The sequence below is a fragment of the Pygocentrus nattereri genome, chromosome 26 (assembly GCF_015220715.1).
Source record: "Pygocentrus nattereri isolate fPygNat1 chromosome 26, fPygNat1.pri, whole genome shotgun sequence".
Taxonomy (NCBI): domain Eukaryota; kingdom Metazoa; phylum Chordata; class Actinopteri; order Characiformes; family Serrasalmidae; genus Pygocentrus; species Pygocentrus nattereri.
The window spans coordinates 30204688-30223173 of record NC_051236.1 but is presented as its reverse complement, the minus strand read 5'-3'; the positions used below and the strand labels follow the sequence as shown (position 1 = coordinate 30223173).

The 18486-nt window shown below is 38.4% G+C and overlaps 1 protein-coding gene across 7 annotated transcripts in view; it reads left to right on the top strand.

The window, feature by feature from the left end:
• The window catches only part of st3gal3a (ST3 beta-galactoside alpha-2,3-sialyltransferase 3a), a 94355-nt gene continuing 75869 nt past the window's right edge, over positions 1-18486 (top strand). The window contains exons 1-4 of one of the 7 annotated variants that reach the window (XM_017684831.2): positions 1-106; positions 1031-1176; positions 9290-9337; positions 14571-14613. In XM_017684831.2, the coding sequence (XP_017540320.1) occupies positions 1059-1176; positions 9290-9337; positions 14571-14613 (209 nt within the window). In that variant the 5' untranslated portion in view covers positions 1-106; positions 1031-1058. Of the gene's footprint in view, positions 370-1030; positions 1177-9289; positions 9338-14570; positions 14614-18486 lie in introns of all 7 variants that reach the window. The other 6 variants (XM_017684828.2, XM_017684830.2, XM_017684829.2 and 3 more) reach the window with 6 other exon arrangements.

Genomic DNA, 18486 nt, shown 5'->3' with positions numbered 1-18486 from the left:
GCAGTCGCTCGTCTGAGGCGTCCTATCAGCGCTGCCCTTTCAGCGTGTCGTTCCATTCCGATAGCGGTCTGCTCGGGACGTTTACTCTGCTAACGGACTGAAATAGGTTAGAAAATGCGGTCCCCGGCTTATAGAAGTTGTGGATGTGGAAGAGCAAGATAACGGCGTGTTCTGCGCGATGTTGTCCTCCACTGGACGGGCGTTTTAAAAATAATTTCTCCGCATATTTTCGAAGGAAGCTCTCAGGCTCATGCGGTACAAGGTAACGGAGGTAACGGAGACAACGGACACCAGCCTGGCAGCTCTGCGGCTGCAGTGCGATAAGCTAACCAGCTAGCTAGCCAGCATAGCGCGTTTGCCAGGAGGAAGGTGTTTATATCTATACACGTGTTCTCTTATAGATCTGCTGAACGGTGCTTCTGTGTAACAGACTGGTGTTGGTCTTCTCACTGGTTGTAAATGACACGCAGACCGTTTTCTCAGCTCGTTTGTTAACCTAGGTGGCTAGGTTAGTTAGCTTTGAGTTAGGGGTCGTCTCCCAATAGCCAGCCACGTACAGCAGTTCTCTACTTCTACAGCTTAGAAACTGTTTAAAATGTAGCCTGGACAGCTGCCGGAGCTGAATGCGATGTGGCTTTTGTGCCTTTAGATGGGTCCAATGAATCTTTACCTTTAGCCAACACCTAACTCACATCCTCGGCTGTGGATGAGAGAAGTTGGAGCTGATTAAAATAAGGAGCTGTGTTAGATATTGTATGTAGGTTTTGTCTGGGAGGTCTGCATGAAATGAGGTGTCACAGTTTTCCTTCTGTGTGTTTGCGTGTATCTATATAAATATGTTTAGAGTGTGTGTGTGTGTGTGTGTGTGTGTGTCTGTCTATAGCTAGCTATGTTTCTCAGTATTGTCTACAGTAATACTGTAAAGTATTGATAACTAATAATTGCCCGTGGGTGTCATTTATGTCATTAATCTGTTTGTATGTGTGTATATATGGATGCATTGTTTTGTTTTTTTCTTTACTTATTGCAGGTGATTTTGTGAAGATGGCCTGCAAAAGATGAGAACGATGAAGCCCACAAGGAGCCTGATGCTGGTGCTTTGTCCCACTCTGGTGCTGGGCTTCCTTTACTACTCCTCTGGGAGACTGCATCTGCGGACCTTGGGGCAGAAATCACGTTAGTATATCTCATCCCTCTCTGTCTTATCTGTTGTCTTTTTTCCTGTCAACTTCATGTGTTTCAGTAAGGCTGGTCATTTTTTGCTGTACCTCATTCATAATGAATAATAAGCCTTTTTTTTTTCCACATCTGCTGTAAGCCATCTGTCAATCTTCATCAGTGGTGTGTTGAATCCCTTTTATGTTATGTTATCTTGGTAATAGTGAGAAGTTTGGCTTTGAAGGAGCAGAACAGTTTACAGGGGTTAACCAGAGGAGGGAGCTAAGCCTCCGTCTCTGAAGCCTTACCTGTAGCCCCACCTGAAGCCCCCTTGCTGCGGGATGGCCTTAGTAAAAGGTTTAGTGTGTTTAGACACAGAAATGATCGAGAACTTACCTTAATTTACTGGAAATGAACGTACTTACTTTCATTTTTTTTCTTTTTAATTCAAAATGATTATGTACGTTTTTCTCTACCTCTATAGATGCTGCCTGTAGGTACATCTGGAACCTGTTGTTGTTAGACTCAGTTCTCATATTCAGATCCATAGTGGATGTGTAATGCACCGTATTCATCAGTTAGGATGTTCTGTCAGAGGTCATCCGAGCTGGCAGGGAAAGAACTTCAGGTTTTGTTGCTACTTTTTATGTATTTTACATTGTGGCTGATTTCATACCAGCACCATTGTCGAGAATGCGTTTCTCTGGATTATAGAAGAATGCTCTTTAGTCACTTGTTTTATATCAGTTTTAGACTGTAAGACTCTGCTTCTGTCGTGGGGTGTCCCTGCCAGTGGTTTAGCCAGGAATTAGATGAGGTGAGAAAAACCCAAAATGTGTAGATCTGTGATGACATATATATTTTTTCTCACGATGGTGAAAAAGCAACCTCTCCCTGTGGTTTACAGCCATTGCCCTCAGTGTATCTCCTCCCAAGGCAGGTGTGCTGCTGCCAAGTTCTGCAAATGCCATGGGATGGTTAATTCTAGGATGTGATCTTAGATTAGACGTTTCCTCAGAAGATGGAACGTTTATTCCTGCAAATGCGGCTTGTTGCCTTGTCTAAATTTGCTTCATCTTCCCTTGTCATCTGGTTCAAAACCAAAATTTTCCAAAATTGCCAACGTAACATTTTGACTTAGGAACTAGATTCATGGCCATTGTTGAATCAAATAATGTCAACTGACTAGCATCAACTGCATTGACGATACCGCACAAGAGAAGCGCTTGCAGTTGAAATCTGGCTTCAGTGGTTTACATTGTGCTTCTGTCTATTATATCTGTGTGTTGTGTGTGTGTGTGTGTGTGTGTGTGTGTGTGTGTGTGTGTGTGTGTGTGTGTGTGTGTGTATATGCAATTGAACGTTACCTGTAGATATCACCAGTGATCAAGCCTAGAAATAATAATAATCAGACACACACAAAGGCAATCTCTCATGTGTTTAATGAACTGTGCCCCCAGCAGAATACAAGTGAAGAGGTGGTTGTATTTAGATTTAGTCATTGAATTGTTGAAGGCTCGTTCTACCGTCAGCCAGACTTGCTATGTCGGTGGTGTCCTTGCGTCGAAGCGTAATCTTTGTTCACACGGCAGGGAAAATCAGATGTATTTGTATCTGAAATTTTAGAAATTTTCAGAATTTAAGTTGCAAGTGACCATTTCAGACTGTGGATATTAGCATGCATGGCCACATTGGTGTACCTGACGAGGTCCGTAGCAAGCCTAATGTCGGTAACTGACTAACAGAGCAGTCACGCTGTGTTTCACAGCACTTTTACACCGCAGCGCAGATAGAATATGACATTAGTGTAGGCTGACCTGGTCAACAGCCTGCTCAGAAGCTGTAGAAGTTTGTTTCCTCGAAATGAAGCAATTACTGTAAACTTTAAAGTGCAAAGCAAAATAGTTTGCCTAAATGTCTTAAAAGCTTCTGCTCTTCCTGTTTAAGCTGTATGTAAATGTGCAGCACTGACTTTCATATTGCTTGTTCTGACACCATGAACTGCCGAGCCCCAAATGACCTAAAAAGACATGATATCTAATCTGACAAGTGAAATTGGGTCACAGAAATCATTTAAAAATAGGATTCAAAACCATCTGTGTGACGTTTATCCAATTCCGGTTTCATGTGGCTTTTACTTTTTCTTGGTTCAGGCTGCTGAAAATGCGTCATACAGATCCCTGTCTGAACTTGACCTAGGAGTTGAGGTTGTAATATGTTGTTGTCTTTAATTTTGCTGTGAAACGTCTCAATCTAGTAAGAAACATTAGAATTAAGAACGTCATACAGACCTTGTTCGAGGCAGCGGCCTCTGTTGCCTCTTGGCGTGTGTCGCCTGACAGCATGAGACCTGATACTGAGACCTGACGGTGTTTTTTCCCCCCAAGTCCTGAAGCTGTTTTTGTCTGATGGCTGAAAGTAGACACTGTGATTTGAGGAAGCCTTAAAATATCCACAGTGCCATGTTATCCATAGGTGGCTTTTTATACCAGCACAGCTCACCAGCAAGTTTTTAATGTTTTTAACCTGAAAAACTGTCTGCCTAATAATACTCTCTGTGTAAGACTATAGTACAGGACCATTGGTCTGGACTAGAGAGCCCTTGGATTGAACAGTGAGCCCTTTAACTAGATCTCTGCTGCTCCTACATAAAATAAAGCCTAGCATGTATTAGTGTATTGTGACAGTCCTTATGTAACAGCACGTAATGTGCTCATTATATTTCAGCTCGTCAATAATATGTTCAAGTGTTTTAAAGGTGCTGTGGACAGGATAGTGCGTTTTAAGACAGGCGAGATCTCGAGAACTTTGGCCGGTTTGTTTAATAACAAGCTGGTCTTGCACGGTAGATTAGATGGGTGTCACATTTTTAGATCTATTGCGTAATTTGATCAGTTTAAAAAAAGAATATTTCCCTTTGCCCCATTCAAAAACAAACACTTCTTGAATACGCATGCAGTAAAGCTGGAAATGATTCCTGTAACTCGGGCTCATCGATCAGCATTTGCCAGTAATTAGAACAGTAATGTTTGTTGGCATTGTGTTGTGGTGTTCGTAAAGGGCTGAGGAGCTGTAGCCCCGGGCGTTCTTACCACTGCCAACTTCGCTTCGATATGAAAATGGAGCGCAAAACGCTCACAGATTGGTGCACGTTAACCTCTTTCCTGAGCTTGAAGTCATTTGGGAGATGCAGAAGAAATAAACTATGTGCGCTTTTTTTACGTAGACGTAAACATGCTTGAACGTAAGCCACCCACACCTCCACTGCGACTGCTACATGTACCGTGAAGCCCTTTGTGTCGGTGTGAGGGGAACATTTCCCTCGGGGGATTCTGAAGTTCGCATGCACCACTTGCAGTGTCCCAAATCACATCTAAAGGGTTGTTGTTGAGAACACAGTTTGATGGTATTTTAAACTACACTGTTTTTAAAAGAGCACAATTTAAGTCTTGCCAAAGAGCTTTTTGTCATGAATTGATGTTGAGCCAGACTCAGATTAAGATTAGAGATTAAGACTAAACCTAGGCTGAAAAGAGTTTTCAATCGTGATTCACCTTTTGCAGTTTCGTCCAAGACTAGGCTTATACCACGACCAAGAATGTGACCAGATCGTATGGCTAAAAAGTGAGTACTTGGCGCATTTTAAATCTGTTCTTTTTCTTACTTTGTCAGGAAACGTTTTTTGAGATATATTTGTATGTGAATTGATAGATATTTATACACACATGTAAGTAAAACATGCATGTGGCTATGCTGACTTCCAGTCTTATAGAAGAATTTTGAAGGCAAAAGCATCTCTTTGTACTGTTCACCGAAACACACCAGAAATAGCCATTTCCATGCTTTCTGTGTATCCCAGCATCAAATGCTTCAGACAGAGGTTTAAAAATGGTAGACCAGTTCAGGGCAGTGCTCAGAACATGCGAGTTGGAGCAGCCCTGGCAGAATGGCAAACAGTCAAAAGTGTCACACATATTAAATTGGCTAAAATAGTTTCACACAGGGAGGTGCGATAATGTTATTTTAACTACAGTTTATCAAAGATTTTAGTCCTGTCTGAATGTGCTATGTCCTTGTAATAGACTGTGATCTCCTTTACCTTCTAGAAAACCTAGAAATAACCTTGGATTATATTCATCCTGTGCAAATCAGCATGCTGGCAAAAATGGCATCATATTCTGTGATTCCCAAGTATGGAGCTTTTCCAAAACTTTACTTGTGTTCTCTGTGGCTAAAATCAAGCCAGTATGTACTGAATTAGGCTGAGGCAGGAGCAACATGTTGTTCGGTTAATTCTTCTTAGGGCGATGTCCCTGGGTTCGTCTTATCTCCATTCAAAACTCCTCCTCCCACTTTCTGTTTTGTTTATTGCCGTGTGTTTGAGAGACTTGATGTCATAAACATATGAAATCAGGCCCCTGATGAAGTGTTTAAGATGGTGTCTATTGCTGGTTTTGGGGGCAATTAAGGAAAGTTAGATATTTGGGATGTTAATGTAGAGGAGCTATATTTTACATTATTCTGGCAGTACAATGTGTTTTTGCAGGTTTACAGCCTAGTAATAGTACATAAGCTCATTAAGTGCAAGCCCACCCTTTAGGCCAGTCAACAAGTTCTATTAGATCGCGCTCATGTGTGACAGAACTTCCCTTTCTATCAGCAGTACTTTTCTATGAAGAAACTGTTTGTTAAAATCCACTTAATTTCTTTTAAAAACCACTTATGTACAAAGATTATGACATTTAGCAATGTTTTCTCATTTGGAGAAAAGACATAAGGACAGCATCTACAGACGCTTAGAGCACAGAGGTGCTAACAGTTGTGTGGTTCAAGAACACGTGACAAATCGGACTTGGACGTTTTCTCAAGAACAAATTCAAGTAAAAACTTGGTGAATCTTAAAACTTAACACGGGCTTGAATTAATAACTAGGCTTACTTTTTTCAGGCAGATGCTCACAAATGTTTTAAGTCTTGTAATAACAGATTGAGTTGGGTTCTGTACTTTGATTTTAAGTATTAACTAAGCATTTTTAATTGTAAAAAAAATGAAGTACAACAAAGAATGCTAAATATTTTTTTTTATTTCATGTGGTTTTCTCACTAAAATACCTATGTGCGCATACTTGCAGACCCTTGATTTCAGTCATGTTTCATTTAGGCCTTTGGTTTTTAGTGTTTTTTTTTTTTCCACTTTAGGTTCAGTTTTCCACAGGATTTTTTGGCCCAAAAGCTTACAACCTTAGATTGTTTCATTAAGAGATTAGCTGGAGTCCAACTGTCTGTGCAAATTTCTGGCTCTGGCAGCACAATCATTCTGAAGTCTGACTGTTTTATTGTTACTGTAGGTCGCTGAAAGTTGAGTGTTTTTTCAGAGGTTATTTAAGACTTGGAAAGTGTGTTGTGGAGCTTGTCACTAGTGTAATTGCTGAATTACTTCATATAGTTTTATGGAGCACTGAAGGCGAATGAGGGTCAGCAGGTGGAGTATCTGTGATATATCAGTAACCATGAGCTAATTAAAGCCACGTCTGATCATGTAATCTGCGAAAGCAAATACTTTGCCTTCCACTCGTCCAATGTAGACAAGAGCCTTGGCATGAAATGACTGTGTTTTGATGAAGATTTAGTGTGCTTTAGGAAGTGTATTGTGCTGTAATTACTGAACAATGGGAAATGAAAAAGTTCAGGTAAAAAGAAATACTTTGGGGGAAATGTATCATATTCACAAGTTTCCCTTTACCCCAAATGTAATCAATCACCCATTTATTGTCTGAACTTTGCTTGTTTAATTTTGAACTAAAGCTATGAGGCTAATTCAGCTTACAAGTAATGTAAAATTATGTACTACAATTAGTATCATCCACACTGCATGCCTAAGCCATCACACACTTTGTTGTTGTTAAATAATCTCAAATAGAGCAATTTTATTTATTTTATTTTATTTTAATTTATTTATTTATTTATTTTTGGTCCCCTGTGTAGTTGTAAGCTCAGTGTAGGCTGTGCGAATGTCCCACTGCGTGAGATCTTGGCCATATTCCTTGTTTGAATTCAGTTATGGGGCTCAGATTATACAGTCAAGGTTTTCTGGTGAAAGATCTACTATCTTTTGCTTGCTGTTTTTGCCAAAATCTAGGGCCTTTCAACCAAAAAAAGCTGTGTTTAGAAGCTAACTGTGGTTATGCTATCAAATCAATCACACAAATGTACAAAGCTACATGTTCTGCATAAGAGTGAATATAGAATAGAATAGAATAGAATGCCTTTATTGTCACTATACACAGTACAATGAGATTAAGAGCAACTCCATCTCAGTGCAAACACACAATGTAAACAAATGACACGGAATAGAATGGGGAGGGGTTGTGCACAGTTCTATGCGTTTGGTATATATGTGTATATGAAATAAATATAAATATAGAAACAAAATAAAAAACTGTTTTTTACAAGATATAAATATGGAGATATTTACAGCTGTATTGTATGTACACTAAATATTGCACATTGCTAAGTATTGCACATATTCCTGTATAATGTACATACATGTACAGTATGATTGCACATTTCCGTATGCAGAGTATTGCACAGTAGCTGGTAATGGAGTCTGGGAATAGACTGGTATGTAGGTGGTGATGGAAGTCTGGGGATAGACTATCAGTGCATCTGTGAGTTGAGAAGTGTTATTGCTTTTGGGAAAAAACTGTACTTAAGTCTGTTTGTCCTTGATCTGATGCATCTGTACCGCCTTCCTGAGGGCAACAGGTCAAACAGTACAGATCCGGGGTGCGAGCTGTCCATTGTGATACAGGGGGAAAAACTCTCATTCTTCAGCGTACATGCCGGTCAACATTAGAATTAGTTGAATAGCTAACAAATAAACAAACATTACTTAGCACTGACCTTAGGTTAGCGCAGGTGATTTTTTTTTTATTTTATTTTAATTTTTTTTTTTTTTTTTTGTGCTTTCATAACCCCATGATGTCTTAATGAATGCATTTACCACTTTATTTTACTTGCATCTATTTGCTTCAACTCAAACGCACCTAATTCACTTTTTGTTTGTTGCAGCTGAACTGTCAAATCAGAATCCACTTCTATTGAGATGGCCGTAAATTTGAAAAATTTAAATACCTGCAGATTTTAAAAGGAAGAAAGTTTGTCCCGTAATCTGTATTCTATGTCTCGTATCAGTTTTTGGCCTTTTTTTTTCTTTAATATCATGAGAGGGCTTGGGTAGAGCTTAGAGTTCCAGAACGCCTTACTTTGCGAAACATCACCAAGGGCTTACATGATTGATACTGATGTTGTGGTGCTTAATAATTGGAGAAAAGTGCTTCAGGTATCAGTTAAGTACGTTGGACTTTGGGGAATCATCTCAACACATATTCCCAGCTCCTTTTATTAAATTGGCTTTTTTTTCTTTTTTCTTTTTTAGTGGGGAGTGGATCCTCTTGCCTGCTGTCAGTTAATGATGGATAGGGAGCACGATCGGATGATAGTATACTGCAGACAGTCTCATAAGGCTACGTGGTTTCTGATACGGTGTGATATCATTATCTATAAAAGTAGACAAATTTGTTACGTAGCTAAAAATAGTTGTAGTTAATGCCTGAATTGTGGAAATTCATGGTCAGAAAGCACCTTAGCAAGTCTATTTGAGATTACGTTCAACTCAACACTGAGGCAGCTGTTTATGATGATTTGGGCGTGTAGTTTGCACGGTGACCGTTAACCATGACCTTGCGTTACTTGTTAGCTATATTGGCCTCATGGGTCTAAGGTAAAATTATTGAAGACTTCAGACACCAGACCTTCTTAATTGATCAGCTATACCTTGAGAAAGAGAGACACTAATTAATTAATGAATTCTTCCCCTTATCATTTATTTATTTATTTATTTATTTATTTATTTTATTAAGTGGTGCTTTACGCAGATGGTTGAAGGCCTGCTTCAGGATTGTGAGGGGAAATCTTCATTTGTTTGCTGTGGATAGAAGTTGTTCTGGCATTTACTGCAGTGTGTTGGTGGCAGTGTGTTTTGAACAAATCGGAAACTTGACAGCATGTCACACCCCACATGGCCTGATTCTCACACACACCTAAGCTTAACTCACACTCTTCTGTTTCAGAGGGCGACGTGGATAGCTTACTCTTCGTGGGACGTGTAGTAGCATCAGGTATAGGTCCACTGTATGCCTCAAGACATTTAGACTAAACCTGTTCTTAATGTTGGGAGGTGAACACGACTAACATCTCTGTTCAGTACGTTTTGGTTCTGCTAACCATCCTCTAGCCTGGTTTGAGCATTCTGGAAACTTCCAGTGTTTTCAGTCTGCTGACTGTTTTACCTTCTTGGTATTGAACAGGAATCTGTCGAGGGTATTGGAGTAACCTCATTGTTATTCAGGTTAGATAAGGAATCTTATTGTGATGGGTACTCCCTGGCCATGTCGAGGGACAGTGATTGGTATTGAACAGCTGGGCTGAAACGAACCTTTGGTAATAGCACTGATGGCAGACTAAAACCAGAGAGCAGAACAAATGTGAAGTTTGATCTGTCATTATGTTCAAACCAGGCTAAACTACCAAAGCTTTGTATTGTTAAAAGATGGAATTCATGCTGACAGCCTTGTCCCTTACAGGGCCCATATCCAACATTTCCTTTTATTTTTTGTGTTTGTGCAACAAATATTTGATCAAACTTGCTAAATGTGATCATTAAAATAGTTGACGAGGCTGTAGCCCTTCGAATGATCAGTACTTTTACCTCTTTTATGAAATCTTGCTTCAGTTTTGTTCGTCTGATAATAAACAGTCCTGTTAAAGAAGCTAGATGCTAATGATTCACCAGTAGAAAACAGTAGCGGCCGTTTTAAAGACAGAAGAGGGAGAATCTTCCTGCCTGTCGTATTGACTGACGTAAGCCAGCAGAATGTCTGCAATGCTTATTGCTGACTCATTCAGACGGCGCCATCAACCTCTTATTACCTTTTTCATTACCTTGCAGTATTTAAGTTCTCCTTACAAAGCATTTAGTAGACATAGAATAGAGAAATAGAATATATATAATTGTACAGAAACACCCAATAAACATAATAGAAATAGAAAATATATTTTCTAACGTATTCATCGAAGTGGAACACATTAAGCTTTTTGTATTCAAATACTTATATTTGAAAATGAAATCGTTCTTTAGTTGTGACACTCGTTTTGTGTGTTCTAAGCAGTCATCATTTATGTTTAATTCGCTGTTTTCATTCTAAACTTTTCTGTAGAATTAATTTTGGTGAGCCTTTAACACTGATATGTGGAAATTAACTCATTGTGCCTCATTTAAAAAAAAAAACGATTTGGGCTGAAACAAATCTTAAATTTTTACCTTAAATCTGAATGGGTGGGGCTAAACTGCTCTAAGCTAAATTAGTGGAGATTTGTAAATGCTTTGGCTTGCGTGACCTCACACAGCTTAGTTTACATATCAAACTGTGTAGTTTGGAGAGTGAAAGGAAGATTTTCCTTAACACACGTTGCATCAAACTATTTATTTATTTTTAGAAAAAGAATTTGGTCTTATATTTAATATGGGCCCTGTGTACACTAGCGCAACACACACACACACACACACAAATGTTTAGAAAACAGAGTTGTTTACCCCCCAACATTATAAAGCTTTGCCATATTGCCACAAAAATACAAGTCTTTGCCTTCCACATACAGATCCAGTTACAAAGACTCCAACAGTGCTTCTGTCCCAGTCAGTACAGTCTCTGAAACCTGTGGGTAAATTTATTTAATAATTCCATAACTACTTTTTTTGTTTTAAACCATTTTTCTTTGGTTGCTCTTCGTCTGATGTTGAGTAGTTTTGTTAGGAGTTAATGTAGGACGGAAATGGAAGATTTCACAAGAAATGGAAATGCCTTAGAGTGGATAGGAAATGCGGAAATGATATTTATTTTTTCTGCAGAAAAAATATCATGCTAGCTCTGTCATGCTGTCATGCCAGCTCTGTGTCTTTCTCATGTCTGGGTATCTAAATGAAATAAATTAATGGTACAGACCCAAATACTTAAGTACAGCTGAATATCTGAAAAGTCTGCATTGTTCAATTTCTGATTTCAGAGCAGTTAATCGTATCAGTATCAGTGAGCCAATAAACACGCTTGTTTCCAAAACTGGACTGCTAATTGACCTGAACGAACCTTTAAATTGCATCCAAGTATCTAGCAACGAAAAAAAGAGAACTTTTGAAAAAATAAGCCAATTAAGAGAATCTGAAAAAACGGTAAGCATGCTAAGAAGCTCCGTCCTTCACTTTGAGTTATTTAAGTGGTAACAGTTGGAATTTGAAAATCATATTTAACAGTTCACCCATGACAACTGAAAATCATATCAATAGAGGACAATTTAACCTAAACGGACCATATAAAATTATATATGCTATTTTTTTTTGCTCCGTTAAATTGGTGTCAGTGGCGGTTTTCATATCAGTCAGGCCCTTGCTGGGAGGACTTGCAGTATAATATCATGCCAGCGCAGTAGCAGCGATTTTTGTGCAGTGTGTGTAGTGCTAGTTTCTATTTTAGTGAGTTATAACAGTGTTTGAGCGTTTATTTTTTGCCCAAAATGAAATTCTTGGTCTTTCAAACATATAAATCTTTTTCCGCTGCTGTGAGAACACTTTGTTTGTTTACACTTCTTTGTATAATTAATTCAGAATTAAATCATGATGACTAGAGATGGCACAATACCAGTTTGTAATTGCAGATGGTCCTATGTTCTGTAAAAATGACTAAGCTTTAATATTATTTATTCATTGAAGCTCTTCTGATGATCATCTAAAAGTGTCACACTTAGTTATCCATATGCTTGTATTACTGTTACGATAAACATGGTTATATTATCACATGACCTGCTCTACTTCACTTTACATTGTGTTGTGCTGTGTACTTACGTGCTATTTCGGGGCAGATTTCCTAGAGAATTGTGTCAGCATTTTCCGCTGGTATTGGCCACCTCTAGTTGTGAAATTCGATATGTCACGACTAGAGATGGCTACTGTATTTACAGTATTCATCACTTTGTGTTACTCATTGACCGCATTGCTGACAGAAGCACAGCGATCTTTGTAAGAAAAGGGTCACTGCACAGGTTGTGCCACATTTGCTCAAAGCTGCTCTAAATGCCAGCCACTAACACCTCCCGACAAAGCTGCTTACACACACTTCATATACGCTCGCTCACTGGTGTTCATAAATTCCCCATTTAGATCAGCTTCCAGTGGAACATAACATTTGCTTTCACTTTGAAGTTTTTTTCTTTGTTCAAATCTAACCAGTGGTCAGGTCAGCTTGGAATAGCTTTTTTTGTGCCTGAACAAATTGTTGCTCTTTTTCTTGTTTTCTTCATTCTTTCTTTCATTAACAGGATAAGCTGCACCCCTTTTAGTATTTATTTATTTATTTATTTATTTATGATGTTAATCTTTTTGCTCCTGTATTTATTTAGGGTTTTTGGATGAAATGGAAAAATGTTTTCTGTGATTTTTAAACTGTTGTTTATTTTATGGTTTGTTAAATATCTAATATTTAATAGGTAAATGTATAGTAGTTCCAGGTAATTTTGTAATACATACATTGCATGTACATTGTACGTACCAAGTAAATGCGTACAATGTGTACTTGTGCACTAATGTGTACAAGTAATACTTGGTGCATGCTTTGCAAGTTGCAGTTTATATGTACAGAATAATTAATGCCAGTAAAAACAGGTATATTTCAGCATTTAATGCTAAGACTACTGTCTGAGAGAGAGTTACAGATGCAGGTGACACAGCAAACAATTGCAGTGTACTCCGTAAATACCTTTTATTCCTGTACATTACTTAATTGGTATGTTTACTGCTAAGTCCTGTAATACTGGTAATAGAACTGTAAATTAAAAGTAATAATAAAAGTAACTGTACATAGTAATTTGCCATCAACTACCTGTTCTCTTGTCAGTATATGCACAATTGAACCAGATAATCTACTTGGTACATACTAGTAGGTGCGAAATGATGGAAGCAGAATAGTGTAATAGTGAAGCGTTGCTGTTGAGTATACGTTGAGTATGACCATAAAGTGTTCATAACCATATATAGTTAGGTAAATAAGTGGTGTCTATACTGAAATATGAATAAATGAAGCAATAACACGCAGGATAATATGTATAGTTGGGTTTTGCTGATCACCAAGACAAGAAAACAAATAGTTGTCATGACTGTGTTCAGAGTTCCATTGTATTGGTACATTATTGATCTGTCATGTATGCAGGTATTTGCTGAAATGCTGAATCATTATAAGCTGAAATACACCTGGTATTTCTCATGTAAGCACAGAGTAACTAACATGTACTGATTTAAATATCTGGTAATCTAATCTAAGTTACTGGTATACAAGGCATGTACCACAGAAGTATTTATAAGTACTGCATATTTACCTTTAAGTTCTGTGTGAAGACTGCTGTACTTATGTGATAGTTTCCTTATAAGTTAATATGCACTGAAGTATGTATCAGAAAATTACTTGCTTACTCATGCTAACCTATTGAATACCTATTGAAAAGAAACCATCACTGCTTGAGCGTTACTGTGTAATTGTTATTTTAAACGTGCGACCTCTTCTGATTATGAATATTTGGACTCAGAAGCTGTTTTATGCCGTGAATATGTGATCAGGCTGAACGATACAGATAAATGATCTCATTGCAGTTATATTGCAAAGGACAATGTGACTGCAGTACGTCTTGCAGTGTATAAAAGCTTTTGAGAGCAATCTGTAAAACAAACACGTAAATTATCAAGAAAATGTAATCAAATCAGCCTCCGAATGGAAAATTAAAATGTGTTCATTGCATCCCTAATAAAAACATTACGATCATTGATATTGTGGAACATCCAGGGAACGTCTTTGATTCGTCAGGAATTCTCGCCCAAGTGGAAATAAAACATTCCGTGATTTACATTCAGAGGTTTGTTCACATTTTGCCGGCTTGTGTGACATCACTGTTCTAAAAAGTGTCCAAACTAACATGTTAAAGACACAGTGCAGCCCTAAAACGTGTTTCTGAGTATGCTGAATATTTCAGGATTGGGAAGCACACAGAGAAAGTTGTTTCATGGCTACTGTAGAGATAATGAAGCATGATGACTCTGCATGTTGAGCTATGCACTAACTGACCTCTCATATTTCTCTGGCCATTACCTTCGATCCTAGAGCTATGGAGATTGTCCTCCTGCTGTATTTTTCCTCAGCTCTTCCTGGCTATTTAAAGTGAATGTAATTTTTTTTATTTTTTGGTCCGTTTTGTGTTCTTTTTCCGGTATGTGTAGCGTGTTGATTTCTTTTGTTTGTTTTCCCTTTTCCCTAGTGTATGACAAGCAGGGATTCCTCATCAAGCTTGATGGAAAACTGTAAGTAACTGATTTGTGTGACTCTTTCTGTGCGTGTTTGTCTAAAGCAGTGATTCTTAGTTTGTCTTGTTCACCTCTCGCCTCACTCTAAGCACATGAAGTGCTTCACCATTTCTAGTCAAAGTCTTAAATCTGAACCAGCGATCTGTGTGAAATCTTCCAGTTAACACAACCTCAGCCGGCGCTGAAAAGCGCTTACATCATTAAATTATTATGTTGTCCTTTCAAGCCTGTGATTAGAGAATTTTAAATGTTTGTAGTTTTCACACATCATTAAACATGAACTGTTTTATTAGGAGTGGACATGGTAATAGAAGCCTTTAACAGAGCACTAATGGAGTGTCACTGCCTCAGAAATGTTCCTTCACCCAAGTCTCAGTGCAGCCAGTAGGATAGCAGTTGATGTCGCCGATTCCCTTCGCCATGGACGAAAGGCTAGCTTGACCTGGTTGATGCATTGTGTGACCCTGTGTTCCTCCCAGTGTCCCTTTTTTTTATCTGCTGTGGTCACTGCTGAGCTCCACACAAACTCTGTGCCTGTGCCATGTATCCCACTGGAAATAATGCATTTGAAGGCACATCTGTGAATTGCATGCCAGAACAGCAGGATTATTTTTTGTGTTATTTGAACCAAACATTACAAACTAATTATAAGATCCGATTTTTATCAGTAACGTTTTTCAAATGGTAGTTTGGCCTCCTGTTTAGGGTTTTTTAGGTCCCTCCCCATTCTGATAGATACAAGTCTGATCTTGTATGTTTGGAAATAAATGACAGAGTGGACAGACTTTGGTTGCTGTTGACTTAATATGGCCTAGCGCAGTGCTGACTTAACGTGCTGCAGGTTAGACTTTTGGAGAAATTTAGTTTTATTGGCTGTGCAGAACATTTCACTTGACATTTAAAATGTTGTGGGACCAAGGTGGCTTCAGTCAGGCACTGCAGTTGATCTACATCCGCTGCACCAGCAACATCAAGCCTTTGTGTTTGTCAGATGTTGTTGGCTGGAATCTCCAGTGACAAACATGCTGTGTGCGTTACATATGTTATACGTTTTTGTTCTAAAATCTAATGAGGTCCGTTTTGTCCTGGGAGTACCATTTATTGGATTTCCTCCTTCTGGCAGCTGTTTGCGCACACACACACACACACACACACACACACACACACACACACACACACACACACACACACACACACACACACACATATATCTTGCTGCTGTCGGAAGAAAACCTCATATCTCCAAAATGCTAACTTTACAGCAGAAGGAAAAAACTTATTTTACTTTTAATGTAAGTCAGTGACTTTTTGGCCAGACATTTTAGGCCGTTTCTTTTGGTCCATTCATCATGAAATTTACAGACAATGTAAAGGACAACATATTTTTTCAAATTATGCCAAAAACTAAAAAAAAAAAAAAAAAAAAAAATATATATATATATATATATATATATATATATATATATATATATATATATATATATATATATATATATGTGTATGTAAACATTATTATTATTATTATTATTATTATTATTATTATTATTATTATTATTATTATTATTATACATATGGCTACCATACAATATAGTTTTTATTTCCAGCAAAAATACTTTAAGAAGCTTATTTTAAAAAGGCAATATGCTTTTGTAGGTTATAAATTATTCTTTAGATTTCTTGTCACCTTCCTGAAGATATGGTTGCCTTTTTCGTTTTGTATTATTTTACTTTATTCTCAACTATATGGTTCTCAATAATAATAATAAAAAAAAAGAAATCTAAAATAAACATCTCTGTGAAGCAGCGATATTTCTGCAACAAAAAATAAATCAAGCAGCTTCTAACCAGCCATTGTTGTAAGTATATAGGACAGCCAGTCAGAGGGAGGTCCTTTAACTCTATTACTGTGCCTTTAAGACTGATAAATAAAAAGTGGAAAATGGTCATTTAAAAATAAATTGCTTAAAAGCCACATAAATATCCTTAGTCAGCTTCAGAGAAAAATACAAGTATAAGAAAAAAACTACAATGCAAGGCCCTTTTAATTGAGAGCGCTGGCCTGTAGAGTGTCTGTGTGTTCAGTGTGATCCCCGTCTCCACAAGCTTATCTCACTTTTTGTCTAGTCTGGTTGTTTGTGAACTATACAGAACTATGTAGGTTATGAATGAAGGGCTTGTGTGGCCTGGCGCTTTGCTGATTAACTACTGCCTCTCGTTTTTTCCGCTAGCCCCTCTATATTCTAATTATACATCTTCATTATAGGCGCTTCATGGGAGGTCTCTTGGGCCAAAGAAAAATGTGATGTTCTTTCTCTTGATGGCGCTTAACTCCACCTGTATAAATGCCTCTGCCGTCAACAAGTCTTCTTACTCCTCCTTGCAGAATGAGAATTAATTGGAGGCCTACTGGAAAAATCTCATTTGCCTTTCGGGCGAATCAGTTGGTTTATAGGACAACTAGTTCAAAATAAACATTACGGCACACAGATGTCTCTGTGTTTTTAGTCTTATTATTTTAGAGGTTGTACCGATTAGAGCAGTGGGAACACATCACAGCTGGTCCTTCATAATTTAACTCAACACTCTGACCTCCATGACCCCAGAACGCTAGTGTGTGTGAAAGGAGGATTTATATGTTATTATTTCCCTGGATCTAAGTTTTAGTGGATGGCCTGCTTATCTCTGCAGGAATCTGCAAGCCTCCACCATACAGGGGTTTAAAGTCATTTAATAGCTTTAAGTATTTGTGCTTGATGCATTTGACCTCACACTGCGTTGCTGTTATGTCAAGACTAATGTTACGCTTCTCTGACTTGTAGTACAGGAAACTCTAACAGGAAAGTAAAAAGAAATAGATCACTGTGCACTAAAGTTCAGCAGCGAAGAAAAAGGCCTAGTTCAGCAAACTTGGGTACCGTAGAAGTCCGTGAAAGCGAGCGCTAGGAGTAAAAGTTACAGCAGAGAGAGTTTCTGTTCACTCTTAAAAATTCTAGCGTCTCTCAACACCCTGTTGTTTATCGGAGAATCCAAAGTTTCCTCTGTCTTAATGCTTAGCCTGAGCACGTTACAGCACATATCCACATCACCATGATGACAAAGATAATTTCTCTTACTTCCCTTTAACATGATGTTAAGTGATACTGTTTTGATCCCACAACCGGGGAAATTCCATCTCCGCATTTAACCCATCCATGCAAGTGAAACACCACACACACACTAGGGGGCAGTGAACACACTTGCCCGGAGCGGTGGGCAGCCCTATCCACGGCGCCTGGGGAGCAATTGGGGATTAGGTGTCTTGCTCAAGGACACCTCAGTCATGGACTGTCGGTGCTGGGGATTGAACCGGCAACCTTCCGGTCACAGGGCCAGTTCCCGAACCACCAGCCCACGACTGCCCTTGCTCAGGGTTGCTCAGTGTCATAATACTATGTTATTTGGTACAAAAAGAACAGACAGAGAAAGAAAGCTACAACACCATGAAGACACATCTTCAGCTGCAGAGACACTGATACAGAAAAGTTTATACTAAAAACGACTAATGTGTGAATCAGCCAGGTATGAATGAGTAGCGTATGAATAATAGCACAGCTGTTCCCCTTTATTCTCAGCAGTGTTATCCCTAGCAGTACTCCCCTCATGACATAACTGAAAATGTGTCCTCAACATCATAATATCATATTAATTGTTATAAGAAGAAGCCATAACAGCAGAATATTTTAAAAATATAATCCAGAAATTATACCACAGAAATTGGTGTGGTTGGTTAGTGTAGTGGTTTAACACCTCTGCCTTCTACACTGTAGACTGGGGTTCAATCCCCAACAAGGGCGAACACCCTACACTATACCAATAAGAGTCCTTGGGCAA